This window comes from Pecten maximus, chromosome 1, assembly GCF_902652985.1.
Source record: "Pecten maximus chromosome 1, xPecMax1.1, whole genome shotgun sequence".
NCBI classification, from domain to species: Eukaryota; Metazoa; Mollusca; class Bivalvia; order Pectinida; family Pectinidae; genus Pecten; species Pecten maximus.
This window is the reverse complement of record NC_047015.1, coordinates 15,768,077-15,787,341: the sequence shown is the minus strand read 5'-3', so window position 1 is coordinate 15,787,341 and position 19,265 is coordinate 15,768,077. Positions and strand designations below refer to the sequence as shown.

The 19,265-nt window shown below is 35.8% G+C and overlaps 2 protein-coding genes across 2 annotated transcripts; both read left to right on the top strand.

Annotated features, from left to right (window-relative positions):
- The first annotated feature begins 64 nt into the window (after positions 1–64).
- Positions 65–17,624, top strand: LOC117325925 (NAD-dependent protein deacetylase sirtuin-1-like). The gene is given in 12 exon segments (XM_033882443.1): positions 65–239; positions 1,595–1,677; positions 2,404–2,503; positions 2,675–2,919; positions 3,507–3,659; positions 4,158–4,305; positions 4,500–4,579; positions 5,135–5,321; positions 7,471–8,340; positions 9,290–9,327; positions 9,329–13,994; positions 15,060–17,624. Coding segments are annotated over 11 exon segments (2,505 nt in total). The 3' UTR covers positions 9,755–13,994; positions 15,060–17,624.
- Positions 10,118–11,293, top strand: LOC117330590 (A-kinase anchor protein 5-like). The gene has a single exon (XM_033889041.1). The coding sequence runs from the start codon at positions 10,118–10,120 to the stop codon at positions 11,291–11,293; it is 1,176 nt and encodes a 391-aa protein (XP_033744932.1).
- Positions 17,625–19,265: the final 1,641 nt, after the last annotated feature.

Below are 19,265 nucleotides of genomic sequence, written 5' to 3'. Positions count from 1 at the left end.
ATGATGACTCCCCTGAAAATTAGAAATTCCCAGTGCGCATGCGGTGCTGCTACCAAAGAAGAAAATGGCGGAAGACGTGAAGATTTTGGAAGAGGTCCCATCAAAACGCCAAAGGATAGAACCAGATAGCACTTCTGGCGACTGTGACATTTCCTGTACATTTGATATCGATTCACCAGGAGTAAGAAATGGACATGGATCTCATACGAACCATAGCAACGTGAATTCTTCCGATATAGGTATCGGAGTTTGGAAATAGTTTGTGTTATGTCCCTTTAATTGGGGAAATTAGTAAATAAACCATATTTTATGGGCATACATTTGATGACACCTTAATGAAAATGTAGGATCGAAAGGGTTTAACTCCTTTTTTATCAATACTCAAATAAAATGGTTAGTAGAATGTATGATATGTCAATGTTTATGTTTGATATAAACTAGGTCATGGTGACCTATATTATGTTGTTTCACCATATAGATCAGTGGAGTTTTGAAGATACTGAAAGTTGTGTTGTACACACTGAGAATTCCAGCAAATGTACAAGTATAAACCAGTATTTTATTATTGTGTAGCATGGCTGTGGGACGAGACTTGCATCTGGTCCCAACATCAGCTGGAAATTACCTCCCCTTTTTATATCACTAAAAATTAACATTTTGGCTATTATATATTTGCTCCATTGCATTCCGATTTAGGTGGTTAGTTGCACTGTCACTTACAAAATGGTGAGAAATATTTACCAATGTAAGGCAATTGCAAGGGTCTATATGATGGAAAAGAAACCAATATATTGAATTAAATGGGTGTTTGGGGATATAAATATATCATTTATCCATACATGTAAGGTAGGTAACGACTCCAAACCCTGTTTAATAGGGTTGGATAATTTCACATTTCCAAATAGTAGTGCGCTCTAGATCTGGCCCTACACCAGACCTGGAATGTTAGTGCCAGAGAAAACTTGGGCTACTTTTTTCATGGCAATTTTTCATTTTTCAAACAAACCACTCACTACTATATAATTATCAGAAATAAACAGTGTAACCATTTGCCACATATTGAACTAGTTGATAGCTATATAGATTACAAATGTATGTGTATACCTTAAATATAACATTGTATTGCAGATGAATAATTTCCATAAATGCCTTTTTTAATGAAAACGACCAGAAAAATTAACCATAATTTAAAACCAATTCAGAGATCAATTCTTGTCACGATTGATTGTGACACAATGTCAATAACTGATGATGTCACCTATAGTTTTGATACAATATAAAAGTTTTGTGATGCTTGCATGTTTCTCATGTATCAAAATGTCAACATGAAGAAATTGTTTTGATAATGTTCATGATCAATGGTTTTGAAAAATAGTCAACAATAAGACCACTTGAAAAAACAACCTTTACAATACTAAAATGGTTATCACCAATTCTGATTTGTTCTCTAACTATGTACAATAGTTCTTTGCGAAAGAGATTAATTTAATAAACTTTGTAACACAAATTCTTAGAAAATCTGTCTTATTGTGGTACTTTCAAATGGTTATTCTCATAATCTTTATATATAATGTATGAACTTTTCTGATTTTAGTGAATGGTAATTATGAAGTGACTAAGCAGGACAGCTTAAATGGGGAAACTGTCGACCTAGGACACCATGAACAGAAAAGTGTTGTGAGTATACCATTTGTATTTGTGACCAGTGTTTTAGTATAAATTAGTATGCAGACTTCACAATGAAAACAATAGTTTAATCTACAGGATACCAGGACATGGTTTATGTGGTAGTTGAAAAAAAAATTATCTAAAAAAAGTACTTTTAATTGTATATAAATTCAAAATGAAATGATAAAAGTTATATAATTTGTGTATTTTAGTTTGCTTTCAGTAATATATTTTTATCTCGGAAATCAAAATAAGGCATGAGCGAAATTTGTTATGTGATCTTAAATCACATGTTCCTATGATTATGATATATATCAATAACAAATCTCAGCCCGCTTGTTATGTTTCATGATGAAGTTGTTTCCTTCTAGCCTATTAAATTTGAACATCTAACAATTCATAATCCTTATCATCCTTACACTTATTTCACAAACTATTGTTACAAATGTCATAGGTCAAGTTTTTAACATGAATTCTTTTCAATGAAATTTAATTGAAATTTTATAAAAAAAAAAAAAAAAAAAATTAAAGTGGGCCTATTTCCTTCTGTTTATCATGATCAAAGAAAATAGCTGAGAAGAAATTCAGTGTCATAATATATATATATACCATACAAATTATCTCTTATCCCTGATGTTAGAAGAACAGTGTATTGGTATAACTGCTGATAATTTTGTATGAAGTTATGAACACGATGTAGGTCAAACTATTCAATGTAAGGTTATCTTTGTCTAGGAGGAGGATAATGATGCTAAAGTGGACGATACAGACAACTTGAGTGATGTCAGTGACATGTCTGGACTGAGTGAGGATGCCTGGCAAACAACATCTCCTGGTAGGTACATGTGATGTGTCAAGAGTGGGTGAGAAAACATCTCCTAGAGGGTGTTTGGATTTCAGTACATGTATATCCCGGCCAATTTGTTTATGGCAGCTTAAGTTTCAGAATTACTTTATCAAGTCTAAAACATTCACACACATAATGTCTCTACTGTTTATAAACCAGGTTCCATGATGTGGGTTCAGGATCAGATGATGACAGGAATAAATCCTCGTATTATTCTCAATGACCTAATAATGTCAGATGTGCTCATCCCAGAAGACATGGATGATTTTACACTGTGGAAAATAATTGTCAATATCATGTCTGAACCTCCACCTAGGAAGAAACTGCCCCATGTTAATACCTTGGAGGATGTTCTACATCTTATGAAGACTTGCAGTAAGATCATGGTGTTGACTGGAGCAGGGGTAAGGCATATCCACCAATCTGTATAGTATTTTCATTATATGACAGGGTAATTTCTTTTTTAAGCTGTGTATTTTAACCTTGTAATCAACTCCCTAATAAATCTGTTCTAAAATTGATGTTGAAGTGTTAAATTGAAAAGGTCTCCATTTTGAAGCAGAAATAAAATGTTTAACAACCTGTTTGTTGCAATTATCCCCCTTTCCAATGAAGTATATACCACTCTGAATTTTCACCTTTCTAAAATACAGATGATTTTATTTAAGAGTTTTTCATTGTATGATTTTATTCAAGAGTTTTTCATTGAAATTCATCATTCATTCTGATAGACATATTGATGTAGATATGTCTTAAAATGATACTTACGGAGCCTTCGTACCCTTTGTAATACATTAATATTACAAATTAAGTTTTCTAAAAAAAAATTATAAGGAAATGGCTGGTATTACTGCGGTATATTTCTGATATAACCTCATTTTGTTTGTTATAATGTTTATTTCCTGTTTTGTATATTACCATAATTATCTCGACAATCCACTGAAAAGTAATATAAGTTTTTGTATGATGTAACATTTCGTCTTCGTTTTAGGTGTCAGTGTCCTGTGGTATTCCCGACTTCAGGTCCAGAAATGGAATTTATGCCCGACTAGCTGTCGACTTTCCAGATCTGCCTGATCCTCAGGCAATGTTTGATATCAAATACTTCAGAGCTGACCCCAGACCATTTTTCAAATTTGCAAAGGTAATTAATGGTTCTATGGCTGTAGCTGCATGTAATGACAGATATATATGTGAATACATGGGCGGGTGAATGCATGTGGGAGGGGTGGTTTAACAAATAACTATGTTATTAAAGTAAAATACATAGATGATTGGTTACACTTGTGGATAGGGGACCCCTAAAAATTTGTAAATGGTAAGGTTCATAAAAAACGCCTCACTCATCCGTCTACATGAAGGGAACATTTTTGGCTCAATTGCAATGCTCATGAAGTATAAAAATCAGACCTTTTTCTGGTTTTGCTATTGATTTGTTGGAGCTCACTAAGAGCTAGCATACAGTAACGGAAGTCAGCATGCTGTGTTGTTTCTAGGTCATCATTCCATCACACAGAAAAGTTGGTTACTACAATTTGATTTTCATATTCAATGACTTTAAAAAGATCTTCAATGTACCAGTTTACCAAGTTGACACAAAATGTAAATTTTCTACAACAATCAGCTTGTGATTTATTCATAGGAAATCTACCCAGGCCAGTTTGAACCATCCAAATCTCACAAATTCATCAAAATGTTGGAAATGCAGGGAAAGCTTCTTCGTAACTATACACAGAATATAGATACTCTGGAGCAAGTGGCAGGCATAACCAGTGTCATTCAGTGCCACGGTAAGAGATTCAACAAGTCTTGTCTTGAGTGATCAAATTAAATTCTGAAATAAAAATATGTTCAGCCATATAGTGCTTCATCAATTATTAGTACAGGTATGTGATGGCTTGTTTCATTTACAAATATATGATGAAATCAAATGCTAATTTAAGTACTGATTTACTGAATAATACATTTTATTGATTTCCTCTAGGATCATTTGCCAATGCTACTTGTATGGTTTGCAAGCACAAGATGACTGCAGATGATATTAAGGCAGATATTTTCAAACAGGTATGTTCTAAGATTGAATATTTTGTGAATTTCTAGCAAGGAGTAAACTGTTATTTTGGTACTATACATCATTTGTTGGTCTAAATATCATGATAATTAAATTACCAAGTGACCAATGAATGGCTGTCACTAGCAGTGCTGTGATGCTGAATAAAGAAACACCTCCCTCCACTGATCACTACATAAGACTAATTTAATATAAATGTCAATCGTAACAGGGGCAATTACTGACTTGTTTTTAATTAATTATTGACAGGCAGTGTCTGCAAGGGGAGTGGGTTGCACACACAAAATCGACATGAAGAAGGCATTTAGCCCTCTTGTTCATTGCAATCATTTCATGAATTATTCCCCTTATTATAAAACAATACAATAGCCAAATGAAGAACTTTGATAACCAAATATTCTGTGTTGATAATAAGGGAAGCTTTTTTCTAGTGTTGGTTTATTCATTGTCTATTAGATTCTGTGTAGCACAAGAATGTTTCTGTACTGTACATACTACATTCTGGGGATTTTGTGTGGTAATGTATGTGGACTGATTTATGTTGACAGGTGATCCCCCACTGTCCTAAGTGCCCCTTAGAGGACACTACAGCAGTGATGAAGCCAGACATAGTCTTTTTTGGAGAAAGTCTCCCCGAAGAATTCCATCAGCAGATGGCCGCTGATAAGGATAACTGTGACCTTCTCATCGTCATTGGGTCATCGTTGAAAGTTCGTCCGGTTGCTCTCATTCCAAGTAAGATTTTTTCAGTTAGATTTGCTTCCATGTTAAGTTGTTTATTGTCAGATTTATATGATAGGGGAAGGGAAGATGGAAATGTATCTTTAATTTTGTACAAAATCAGTGATGTAGTCATCACATCCTCATGTTGTGTACATGTGCCTATATTTTGGATCCACTAGTTTTTAGCTTGTCTCTTCGAAGAAGAGTGAGAGCTTATGTTGTCACTCCGGCGTCGGCGTTGGTTTTTCAAATGTTAAGTTTTTGGTGCAAGTGTTGAAAGGCATAGTAATTTATGGTTATATGATTCCTGTGGGAGTTAAACTATCCCCTGCCAGAGTTAAACTAAATGATTTTTTGGGGGGGAAAAGATTTTTGAAAACCAGATTTTTGAAAATTTTTGGACTTAGACAATTTTTGGACTTAGAAAATGTTTGCGTTAAGTTTTTGGTGCAAGTGTTAAAAGGTATTAATACATCACTTTATAATTGTACTAGGGTGCTGATAATTGGCAATAGAGTCCCTCTGGAGTTAAACTATCCCCTGCCAGAGTTAAACTAAAAGATTTTTTGGGGAAAAAAACTGATTTTTCAAATTTTTGGACTTGAATATTTCTGCGTTAAGTTTTTGGTGCAAGTGTTAAAAGGTATTAATACATCACTTTATAATTGTACTAGGGTGCTGATAATTGGCAATAGAGTCCCTCTGGAGTTAAACTATCCCCTGCCAGAGTTAAACTAAAAGATTTTTTGGGGAAAAAAACTGATTTTTCAAATTTTTGGACTTGAATATTTCTGCGTTAAGTTTTTGGTGCAAGTGTTCAAAGGTATTAATAATCACTTTATAATTGTACTAGGGTGCTGATATTTGGCAATATAGTCCCTATGGAGTAAGACAACCCCTTCCTGGAGTAAAACTTTAAAAATAAAAATAGGATTTTTTCAATTTTAAATCTGTATTTTTTTGTTTTTCGTTTTAAATCTTTGGACTTTGTGTTAAGTTTATGTTGCGAGTGTTGAAAGGCGTAGTAATACATGGTATTAGGTTTCCTGTGGGGGTTAAACTATCCCTTGCCAGATTTAAACTGAAAGATGTTTTTGGGGAAAAACAGATTAAAAAAATTTGTGCAAATGTGGAAAGCTATTAACACATCACTTTATGATTGTACTAGGGTGCTGATATTTGGTAAAAGAGTCCCTCTGGAGTTACACTATCCCTTCTTGGAGTGAAACTGAAAAAAAAACTGTGAAAATGCTCACATTAGACAATTTATACCGGTCTACATTTTTCAAGGGAGACACCTCTCATAAGGATAATATTTTATCAAAAAATTGAAGAAATAGGTCCAAAAGCAATTACATTTGTATTTAATATATGCATTCAATCTATAACAGCATAGCTTGTCTCCTGAATGTTTGTCAATAAATAATTTATATATATATAAATTGGTATGGTTTTGAAAATTGCATGAATTCACAAAACACAATCTGATCAAGTAAACAATATAAATATTATTAAAGCAATTTGCGAAACCATACCAACTAATATATTTTAATTATTTATTGACAAACATTTGCGTGACGAGCTATACTGTTCTCCAACAGCTCTTATTATTGCAGTTGTTCCCCTTTTACTATGATGTAGACTTTATCTTGTTTGGACAGCTCTGTTTCAAAACTTCGCTTTTGTTGTCTGCAGACAGTAACTGTTGTGCACCTGTGCTAACTGTTTTGATATGAAATTTTGCTCCTTTTTATCTTAATTTACAAACTGTGTTTGGGGCAAAGTGGGAATTGGGGGTGGATTGGGGACCTGAAAACAGTTCTAGTTTTCTTCATAATTATCTTTTCTTTTCATTTATGAATAATGCAATTCAAATACTGGTATCTCTTAAATTTATATTTTACAAATCAAATATTTTTGCTAATAAATCTAATCACTTAATAAATGTGGGATTGTGACAATCTTTTATATTTTTATTGGTAACTATTTCAGACATAATAGGACCCACTAAAAAATACTGAATGGTGGAAGCTACAAGAAGTACTTCCCTCTTTCTTACCCAGATAATTTCCTCCACACATACTCATATTATATTCATTTCAGAAATATATCTTATTGAATTTCTTTCAAAATTAAATCTTTTTGTATTGAATTTGAACAGATTCTTTACCTCCTGATGTTCCACAAATCTTGATTAACCGTGAACCACTCAAGAACATGACCTTTGATGTTGAACTGCTTGGCAACTGTGATACCATTGTAAGTGAGTTGTGTAAGAGACTTCAGTGGGAGGGCATTTCTAGTCTGTCTGAACCACCTATGGAAGAAGTGACTAAAGGCCAACTCAGGACCCCGCCCCCTTACCCTGTAACAGACGATGTGTTTCCTGTGGAGAGCACTACTGATAAAACTGATAGTAAACTGGATCATCTGGGTAAGAAATCAAATGATTCACAGATGTCGGTGACAATGAGTTGTCCTAACCAAGTGATAGCGGACCACCATTCACATGATTCTGTTGTAGGTCAAAGTTCAGAGTGTGATCCAAACATAGTGGAGGATGGCCAGGGTCAAAGTTCAGATCACCAAAACACCATTTATCCTTTAGAGGATAAAGTTCAGTGTCTGCAATCTTTACAGGAAAATGTGTGTAGTACTGTGTCTGTCCTGGAACAAGACAAGGTTGAATCAGAAAAGTTACTAAACCATCCTCAGCAGAGTGTGATGGAAAGTGCTGTGGAACCTGACACATCTAATCTGCAGCAAAAAGATGCACTTTCTACTGTAGCCCCTGAATCAGAAAAGACTGCTACAAACACAGTGGTGCTCAAAGAATGTGGTGTTAGTCCACCTGTAGAGGTACACAAAGGGGTTGTGACCTGTAGTTCTGAAGGAGATCTGAATTCAGACTTGGAGACTAGTAGGACTTTTCAGCAGGGATCAAGCTGCTCCAAAGAGATATCAGAACTAGAAATGATGAGGAGCATGTGGCAGCCAAAACGCCATGACAGTCTGTCTAAGCGACTAGATGGTAAGTTATCATAACAGGCTGAATGGTAGGAGAGTTTTAAGTCACATTTCTTGTAAATTCAGTAGATTATGAGCTGAGGTACTGTTTTATATACCAGTAAGTATAGGAAATGATAATGTAGAGGAAATCCTTCCAAATCAAGCTCACATATTATTCACTCAGTATAAGATATTTAGAGCAACAGTAGTGATTATATCAATTCCCCTCCTGTTGATATATATATATATATAGCACCAAGTGCTTTGATCTGGACCCAATCACGCATCCATGAAAAAAATATGTGGTACCATGATGTTACAATATAATTGTCAATGGCTAAAAATAAAATACCCTCCAGAATGGGGAAAAAAATGATAAAACTTCCTCAGGTTTTTTTTCTCCAATCCAGCTGCTGTCAGGTACAACTTGTAAATAATTCTCATATATATTCCTTTATAAGCTCGCGATCGCCTCTCAAAGAGAGGAGGAGCTTATATTGTCACCCTGGTATAGGCATCAACGTTGGTTTAAGTTTTTGGTGCAAGGTCAGGGTTCTGATATTTGGTTTCAGTGTTACTGTATACGTAGGGGTTTGTACTATTACTAATCACAGTTGGAATGAATGATTTTTGGAAAAAAGAATATATCTTTTTTTAACATGTTTCATATAGTAATATAATTATATATAAGGATATATAATTTCAATGCTAACTATTTAATGCAAAACCTAATTTAAACTTTGTTTTTTTTTACTTTTATATATCGGTATTAGAGCATATAGATTCCAGTTGGTGAACTTGACCCCTAATTTTAGTGTGAGGTATAGTAATTATAAGATTTACATTGTGACGATGCATTTAAGTTTTACATTATTGAGATGTTGGATATAACGTATATAATTGAAATTAGTGAATGTTCCTGAAATCATCACTTAATAAATATATATATAATGAATGTATTTCTTTTTCAGAAAATCAATTCTTGTACCTTGCACCTTGTCGGTATGTGTTTCCCGGGAGCAGAGGTTTATGATAGCAGTGATGATGAAGGAGATGATGGGAAATCTTCTACATCATCAAGTTGCTGTTCCATTGACTCTAGGCTTGGTGATAGAGTAGAGAACGATGAGTGCGACACAGAAACTTGTGAGCAGCTCCGCAAGTGTCCAGAGTTAGTACAGCCCAGCGAGTGTCCACAGTCAGCACAGCCCAGCGAGTGTCAAGAGTCAGCACAGCCCAGCAAGTGTCCAGAGTCAGCACAGCCCAGCGAGTGTCAAGAGTCAGCACAGCCCAGCATGTGTCCAGAGTCAGCACAGCCCAGTGAGTGTTCACAATCAGCACAGCCCAGCGAGTGTCTACAGTCAGCAAGTAATGAGGTGTCAACTACTCAGGCCACCAGTGTAGAAAGCATCATGTCTTCTGAAGCCAGCAACTAAATCCAAAAATACAGGAAGCACATACATTATGATACGGAAGCCTATACTAGAATGTCTCAGAAGAAAATGCACCTGTTGTGTTTATGTATATTCTTTCAACTACTAAAGCTTGAAATAGAGAAAGCTAACTTTTTATATCTGCTGAAGTCATCAATATACGGTCCTGAAGTAGACTGTACACCTGTTGTGTCTACAGAAGTCATTAGCAGTCCAGAAATAGAGAAAGCACACCTGTTCAGACAGTTCTGAGCACACCTGTTGTACTACAGATGCCATCAGCAGTCCAGAAACAGAAAGCAGATCTGTCATGTCTACAAAGTCACTAGCTGTCAACAAATCAAAGCACACCTGTCCTGCTCACAGATGTCATTAATGGGCCAGAAACAGAGAAAGCTCACGTCTTGTCTACAGATGTCATCAATGGGCCAGAAACAGAGAAAGCTCACGTCTTGTCTACAGATGTCATCAATGGGCCAGAAACAGAGAAAGCTCACGTCTTGTCTACAGATGTCATCAATGGGCCAGAAACAGAGAAAGCTCACGTCTTGTCTACAGAAGTCATCAATGGGCCAGAAACAGAGAAAGCTCACGTCTTGTCTACAGATGTCATCAATGGGCCAGAAACAGAGAAAGCTCACGTCTTGTCTACAGAAGTCATCAATGGGCCAGAAACAGAGAAAGCTCACGTCTTGTCTACAGAAGTCATCAATGGGCCAGAAACAGAGAAAGCTCACGTCTTGTCTACAGATGTCATCAATGGGCCAGAAACAGAGAAAGCTCACGTCTTGTCTACAGAAGTCATCAATGGGCCAGAAACAGAGAAAGCTCACATCATGTCTACAGAAGTCATCAATGGGCCAGAAACAGAGAAAGCTCACGTCTTGTCTACAGATGTCATCAATGGGCCAGAAACATAGAAAGCTCACGTCTTGTCTACAGAAGTCATCAATGGGCCAGAAACAGAGAAAGCTCACGTCTTGTCTACAGATGTCATCAATGGGCCAGAAACAGAGAAAGCTCACATCATGTCTACAGAAGTCATCAATGGGCCAGAAACAGAGAAAGCTCACGTCTTGTCTACAGATGTCATCAATGGGCCAGAAACATAGAAAGCTCACGTCTTGTCTACAGAAGTCGTCAATGGGCCAGAAACAGAGAAAGCTCACATCTTGTCTACAGAAGTCATCAATGGGCCAGAAACAGAGAAAGCTCACGTCTTGTCTACAGAAGTCGTCAATTTGCCAGAAACAGAGAAAGCTCACGTCTTGTCTACAGATGTCATCAATGGGCCAGAAACAGAGAAAGCTCACGTCTTGTCTACAGAAGTCGTCAATGGGCCAGAAACAGAGAAAGCTCACATCTTGTCTACAGAAGTCATCAATAGGCCAGAAACAGAGAAAGCTCACGTCTTGTCTACAGATGTCGTCAATGGGCCAGAAACAGAGAAAGCTCACGTCTTGTCTACAGATGTCGTCAATGGGCCAGAAACAGAGAAAACACTTTTTGTGTCTACAGAAGCGATCAGCAGTACAGAAATAGTAAAAAGCACACCTGTTGTGTCCACAGAAATTATCATTGGTCCAGAAACAGAGAAAGCTCAAGTCTTGTCTACAGAAGTCGTCAATGCGCCAGAAACAGAGAAAACACACTTTTTGTGTCTACAGAAGCGATCAGCTGTCCAAAAATAGTAAAAAGCACACCTGTTGTGTCTACAGAAGTTATCATTGGTCCAGAAACAGAGAAAGCACAACCTGGCAGCCTGCCAACAAAACCTATTAACACTGCAATTTAGAAGGTTTAACATCATGCACAATAGTGCAATAGTGAAACTTCGATGTTGCATCATACAAAGCTTAAACCATATATTTTATATCTTTTTCATGCAACACACCAATACAAGAAATGATCTTAAATAGATTGTGAGTTAAAATGTTATTTTAAATGTGCAAATTTATATTGGAGCATTCTCAAGGTAGTTCTTTAAATAACAACTGGAAAGTTCAAAAGAGAAACTTTGGGAGTAATTTAATAACCCTCTGTTCAGATGTTATGTATGGTGTAATCTTAAACTAGAATTTTTTTTTGCATTGGTTGAGATTTGTGTTAGCAATAGCCTGTTTGATTAGTCAGCCTTTAACCTAAAGCCTTCATCCCTGTCTGTCTACCCGTCCAGCTGTCAGTCTGTTCACTCAGTTTTCCGCACTTTTCTCAACCACGCTTCAAGACCTTCAAGGTATGTTGGTGAAAGTTGGTATGTAACTTCACTATGATGAGTAGGTGCAGATCAAGTTCGAGTTTCTGGGTTTTTGTGTAGAGGTCAAGGTCACTGTTACTATTTTAATTGGGGGCCAGTGTGGGATATGGATGTACAATTGTATTGTGTTAGCAATACCCAGTATGCTTGTTTTACAACATTTTTGTAGCATATTACACCAGCTTACATTAATTGTGCTCATAGAGATGTAGTGCAGTTGTTATGTGTATGCATTGTCTCCCCTGGTTGTGATGGGATGCTTTTCACACTAAGGCTCAGTTAAAATGTTGTTAAGTAGTTGTTAAAGACTTGCCTGTTTAGTTACTGTTTGATAATGTTACCTTACAGATTTGGGAGGGCTTGTATTCATCATTAATTATTATCACAGAATACAATTTTCATTCATGCCAAAAGTTTCAATACAGAGTTTATTCAAATGATTATTACAATACATGTATGAATTTGTTGATGTTTCTGATTAGGAGGGTGTCAAATTAGCTACCGTGACATTTACATATTAGACAAGATATTGCTCACTGTTTAGTTCTGCTTTTCTCATCGATTAGCAGGTAGTTGTTGGGTTTTAGACTTAAGCTTTCTAATAAACAAATTTAAGGATGAGTTCACCATGTCCATTGATCCTGGCAAACCATTGATTATTGTTGTTTGTCAAATTTTTTATCGATCAGGTCAAATTGGAAGAATTTTTACAGCATCAATTCTTCATTATTGTGCCTAACTAACTTGCTAGGTTTTGAGAAGATAGGGGCTAATTTTGTATTCTATCACTAAATTCCAATAGATGTAAAATAAGAAATAAAGTATGTATACTTAGATGTATGAATACAGTATTGTATTTTTACATGGTTTTCTAAACCATTATGTATAATAATACATGTACATAGATGAATGTAAATATTTTTGTATATAGAATTGTTTTATATATATATATATATATAGAGAGAGAGAGAGAGAGAGAGAGAAAGAGAGTTTATATTGACTGTCAGCTCACTTCAGAGACTTAAAACAGTAAATGTATTTCCTCTTTTCAAGTTTGAACACCACCTCTTCAGCCCTTAAGTTTTGAAAATTGAAATATTATATCTACTTTCATAATTTTTTCATATGTATGTATTTGTTTTTGTCTAAAAAAGTTATCCATCATTGTTCACAAAATATTCTTGATTCTACAGTATTAAGTTTGAATGTATTTGGGAAACAACTGTCAGATTTCCTTACTAGGGCTCTTTACAAGTATAAATATAATTCAGCAAAAATGAATATTGCTTTGCCTGTTGATTCAATTTATTGAAATTGACATGTCAGGGAACTTCATTAATCCTTTCTTAATTATTTTTTTCGGATATCTGTGGTCAATTCTTTCTTACAAATATGGAAACCTGTTTTGAATGTTCCCTTTTCTTTTTGTTGTATTTGTTGATATTTATTGTATATATCTTTACATTTGTAAGAATAAGTTATATAGATGTCTATATATATTTCTTACAAAGTCAAAATCAGAAGGTGCCGAAAATTCATTGTGAGTATTCCATTACTAAGTCAGTATCATAGATTTTGTATGAATCATCAGATGTACAATATCACTGTAGGTAGATATATAGGTTTATGTAAAAAGTAACTATAGTTAGTCAATAGCTGTTTATATCGCTGTAGTTAGTCCAAAGCTATTTATGATATCACCTTAATTAGTCAGTGGCTGTTTATGATATCACTAGTTAGTCAAAAGCTGTTTATGATATCACTGTATTTAGTAAGTAGCCAGGTATGTATGTGTGATATCGCTGTAGTTAGTCAGTAGCCTGGTATGTGTGTGTGATATCACTGTAGTTAGTCAGTAGCCTGGTATGTATGTGTGATATTGCTGTAGTTAGTCAGTAGCCTGGTATGTGTGTGTGGTATCACTGTAGTAAGTCAGTAGCCTGTGTATGTGTGTGATATCACTGTAGTTAGTCAGTAGCCTGATATGTATGTGTGATATCTCTGTAGTTAGTCAGTAGCCAGGTATGTATGTGTGATATCGCTGTAGTTAGTCAGTAGTCCGGTGTATGTGTGTGATATCACTGTAGTTAGTCAGTAGCCTGGTATGTGTGTATGATATCACTGTAGTTAGTCAGTAGCCTGGTATGTGTGTATGATATCACTGTAGTTAGTCAGTAGTCGGTGTATGTGTGTGTGATATCACTGTAGTTAGTCAGTAGCCTGGTATGTGTGTGTGATATCACTGTAGTTAGTCAGTAGCCTGATATGTGTGTGTGATATCACTGTAGTTAGTCAGTAGCCAGGTATGTATGTATGATATCACTGTAGTTAGTCAGTAGTCCGGTGTATGTGTGTGATATCACTGTAGTTAGTCAGTAGCCTGGTATGTGTGTGTGATATCACTGTAGTTAGTCAGTAGCCTGGTATGTGTGTGATATCACTGTAGTTAGTCAGTAGCCTGATATGTGTGTGATATCACTGTAGTTAGTCAGTAGCCAGGTATGTGTGTGTGATATCACTGTAGTTAGTCAGTAGCCTGGTATGTGTGTGTGATATCACTGTAGTTAGTCAGTAGCCTGATATGTGTGTGTGATATCACTGTAGTTAGTCAGTAGTCTGGTATGTATGTATGATATCACTGTATTTAGTAAGTAGCCAGGTATGTATGTGTGATATCGCTGTAGTTAGTCAGTAGCCTGGTATGTATGTATGATATCACTGTAGTTAGTCAGTAGCCTGGTATGTGTGTGTGATATCACTGTAGTTAATCAGTAGTCTGGTATGTATGTATGATATCACTGTAGTTAGTCAGTAGCCTGGTATGTGTGTGTGATATCACTGTAGTTAGTCAGTAGCCTGGTATGTATGTATGATATCACTGTAGTTAGTCAGTAGCCTGGTATGTATGTATGATATCACTGTAGTTAGTCAGTAGCCAGGTATGTGTGATATCACTGTAGTTAGTCAGTAGCCTGGTATGTATGTATGATATCACTGTAGTTAGTCAGTAGCCAGGTATGTATGATATCACTGTAGTTAGTCAGTAGCCAGGTATGTATGATATCACTGTAGTTAGTCAGTAGTCTGGTATGTGTGATATCACTGTAGTTAGTCAGTAGCCTGGTATGTGTGTGTGTGATATCACTGTAGTTAGTCAGTAGCCTGATATGTATGTATGATATCACTGTAGTTAGTCATTAGCCTGGTATGTGTGTGTGATATCGCTGTAGTTAGTCAGTAGCCTGGTATGTGTGTGTGATATCACTGTAGTTAGTCAGTAGCCTGGTATGTGTGTGTGTGTGATATCACTGTAGTTAGTCAGTAGTCCGGTGTATGTGTGGGATAACACTGTAGTTAGTCAGTAGTCCGGTGTATGTGTGTGATATCACTGTAGTTAGTCAATAGTCTGGTATGTGTGTGTGTTTAAATTACTGTAGTTAGTCAGTTGCCTGGTATTTGTGTTTAATGCTTTCGCTGTAACTAGCCTTTATTACTGTATTTAGTCATTTGAGGGGTAGGATATGATATCGCTGTAGTTAATTTGTAGAAAGTAGTAAATGTAGAAAAGTGCAAGAAGCCTTATATTTAGCATGCCTGCCATGGTGAAACATCAGTCTGTCAACTCTTTCTTTCAAAAGCTTCTTGTCCAGATATTTTGCATTTATTTTGACTGAAAATTTGGTTAGGTTTTTTTTCTAGATGAATGGCTGACGTGACATTTCAAGTGTGGATTGTTCATCCCAGAGCGGAATAATGAGCTCTAAAACTATCAATAATTGGGTTTTTTTTTCAACTGACATTCTTTAATCATTTTTGAAACCAGAACAACAAATGTTATGCATGTATTAACATGTTGAAGGTGTCCACATGCAAGGTAGATATAATATAACCTTGATTAAGAAAGCTTAGCCACAACTGCTGAAATATTTTGTGAGAGATAAAGGGTAGAATGGGTGATAAAGTGGCTACTGATTATAATTGAAATATTTTAATTAAGTTTATTTGAACATAAAAACTGACAGATTTATTTTGCTTTTATTCATGAAATGCAAAACCATGGTCTGTCCTAGCAGCATATAAAAGCTGACAAACAGCTTTTTAATCCACCATCATCAGATTAATAGAATCTTTCACCCCTTTTGGGGTGAGATAGGGGGATCTCAGCCCGAGGAGGGAGATCGTTAAATTTCCAAACACGAGGCTTGCCGAGTGTTCAGGAACTTAACAATCTCCCTCTGAGGGTTGAGATCCCCCTATCTCATCCCAAAAAGGGGTGAATGATTATTTCTCTCTTGCCCTGTTTTTCAATCTAAGTGTGAACCAAATCCAATCGTATGTAAACAACAACACATGGACGGCGGATGACTGTTGTGATAAAGCTGCAGCAAACGCTTTACACCTTACGGTGTTGATTTCATACAAAATATAGTTCTGATTAGCTTGTCAAAAAGAACACCAAACTCTCGGTTAAATCTGATAATTAATACTTATTTTAATTTTTTGTGTGAATAATATTGATATTTAACATTCAAATGTTCCGGGTCAGGTCATAGTGACGTCATCCTATCAAGAACAAGAGCACATTCAAAGAGCACGTGTAGCTTGTCTTTTCCCTAGGGTGAGATAAGAAAATCTCGACCAAGTAAACCTGCGGATATTCCTGTCCAGGGCGAGAGAAATTTAATCTCCATGCATCCTTAATCAGTCATCCGTCTGTTCGTCTGTCCCTCCATAAACAATTCTTGTTATCGCATTTTCTCAGAAAGTGCTGAAGGGATCTTGTGACTGATCGGAAAACAACATACGGTAGCTGACAGATAGCCATCTTGGATTTTGACAATTGCAGGTTGCTCCTGCTATATGTTATATAAAGTTATTAAATGTTTTGAAAGAAGAGTGAAAGAATGGAAAAGAAGAGAAAAGTTCAGTCTTTCATTTGACTGATATGGATCATTCATTGGTAGACACCAAGATCCCTCTGGGATCACTTGTCATGTAATAAAGTTGTGATGTATATAAATGTGTGTACAAGTGGTATACAATGGACAGCTCTAGGGGCATTTTTTATGGAATACTTTTGGCTTTTCATGCTAGAGTCTACATATTATGTATGATTTTCATTTTTCATTTTGATGTAGTTTTGATAATTTTAAGAGAATAATAATTTGGAAAAGTGAAAGGCGAAAAAAAAGAAGTATTATTTGTCACAAGTGGACAACTAGCTATAGTAATTACTTACTTTCTGGTAATAAAAGTTTACACTGTGGGATGGAAATCCTACTTGGTGCTGATACAGGTATACTTGACAAGCTGTTAGTAATTAACTTTCTCCATGGGCCTTTGTATAACTTTGAATGATAAACTAATACTAATTGACTTTCACTGAATGAGCCAGAGATGGAACAGTACAAAACTCTAGCATGAATAGTACTGCATTTCGTTGACATGAAGTTTTCTGGACTGTATCAGTCAAACTAAAATTTCATTGGGACATGGCTATGATGTACAGAGGAGTATTTAAGAGGTTTGTGAATGTTTTGTACACCTTGTCTGGTACCTCACTCATTGTACACACTGTACATAACAACCAATGGTAAAATAAAGCATTACCTGATATGTGATGTGTTATACTCTTTCTATACTTACTTGTTCAGTGATTGGCTGTAGTTAATTTGTAAATCAGCATGCTAGTGTTGCCTACCTGCAGTGTCCGACATCCAGTCAGTGCCATTCACAATCAAATGTGAAAAGGTTCCCATTTATAGAGATCTTATAATTGCGTCTCCTTCGAATGAAGGGTGATTTCTATTATACTGAATGTCTTATAGTTCAAAGGCCAAATAGTCCAAAGGCCAGATAGTCAGAAGGCTGATAGTCCAAAAAAGGTAATATTGTAAAATGAATAAAAGGTCATGTACGGGTAGGAATGGTTTCCAATGAGTATATTGTGTATCATGAATATGAAAGAATGTATATATAGGAAAAAAATGAAATTAAAAACCGAGGGGATCAATAGTATAATCTTTGATGTTGTGTCCTTACAATATTTCACTTCACAAGACGGCGCCATTTTGAATGGACTGGTCAATGCAATTTTAGCATTTTCTGATGAAAATAGTACCTCCAAGTGAGCATTGTATGAAAAAAATGAATATCGATATCAAGCAAAATGTTGATACTTTCACGCCAAGTCTTTATCGATGAAAGTTTCTGGTGAAACATTTGACTGCAGTGCACTGCCGTTATGTAACTGTGACCTTGACCTCAAGTGAAAGGTTAAATTAGTGCAAATTGTAGGGCTACAAAGTTCGTTCAAATGAATTACCTTCACCTTCATTTAAGGTCACAGGGGTCAAATAGACTAAAATATTTTCATGACTTTTCAATAAACTAAAGGTTCAGAGATCTGATAGTTTGCTTGTAGTTTGCTTCGGTGAAGGTTAGGAAGTCTGTTCAAATGTACCTTGGCCATGATTTAAGTTTCAAAGAGTTAAATTAGCCAAAATATTTTAAATACGCCTTTTCAAGATACAGCGAGGCACTGGGATCTTATATCTGGTCTCTGATGACGTCACACCAAGCAGATGATACCCCATATCTAGTGTTTCCTGTTCGTCAATTAATCTGAAGAACGTGTGGTTTTTCTGAAACCATGAAAAACACCTGCTCTCTCGCTACAAACGTTATGTATTCGAGGGTCATCCCCAACGAAGTCCGTAGTAGATATAACGTCTGGTGTCTACGTTAATCCTAACTTATGGTAGGCCATTAGCCAGTACAACCCGACATTTCCCCCACTACTAGTAGGTAGTTATGGAAGTTGTTTGAAACGAAAAACATTCTAAGAGATGATCAATACCTATTATAGATGATGTCTTGTTCAACAAGGGCCGGTGTAACGTTGAAAATGTTACGAAAGGTCATTATCTGGGTCACGAAATGTCATAGGTTAAATTGTTTATCAATGTCGATAATTATCGTGTACACGTCATATGAATATCTAATAACAGTGAAAGTTTTACCAAAGGTCATTATATGGGTCATCAAAGGTCAAAGATCAAATTCTTAATTAATGTGGACCAATGTCGTATACATTTCATATGCATATCTAAGAAAGGTGATAAGTTATACGAAAGGTCATTATCTGGGTCACCAAAGGTCAAAGGTGAAATTGTTTATCAATGTCGATCAATATCGTGTACATGTTATATGAACATCCTATAACGGTGATGAGTTAGTTATAGCAAAGGTCATTAT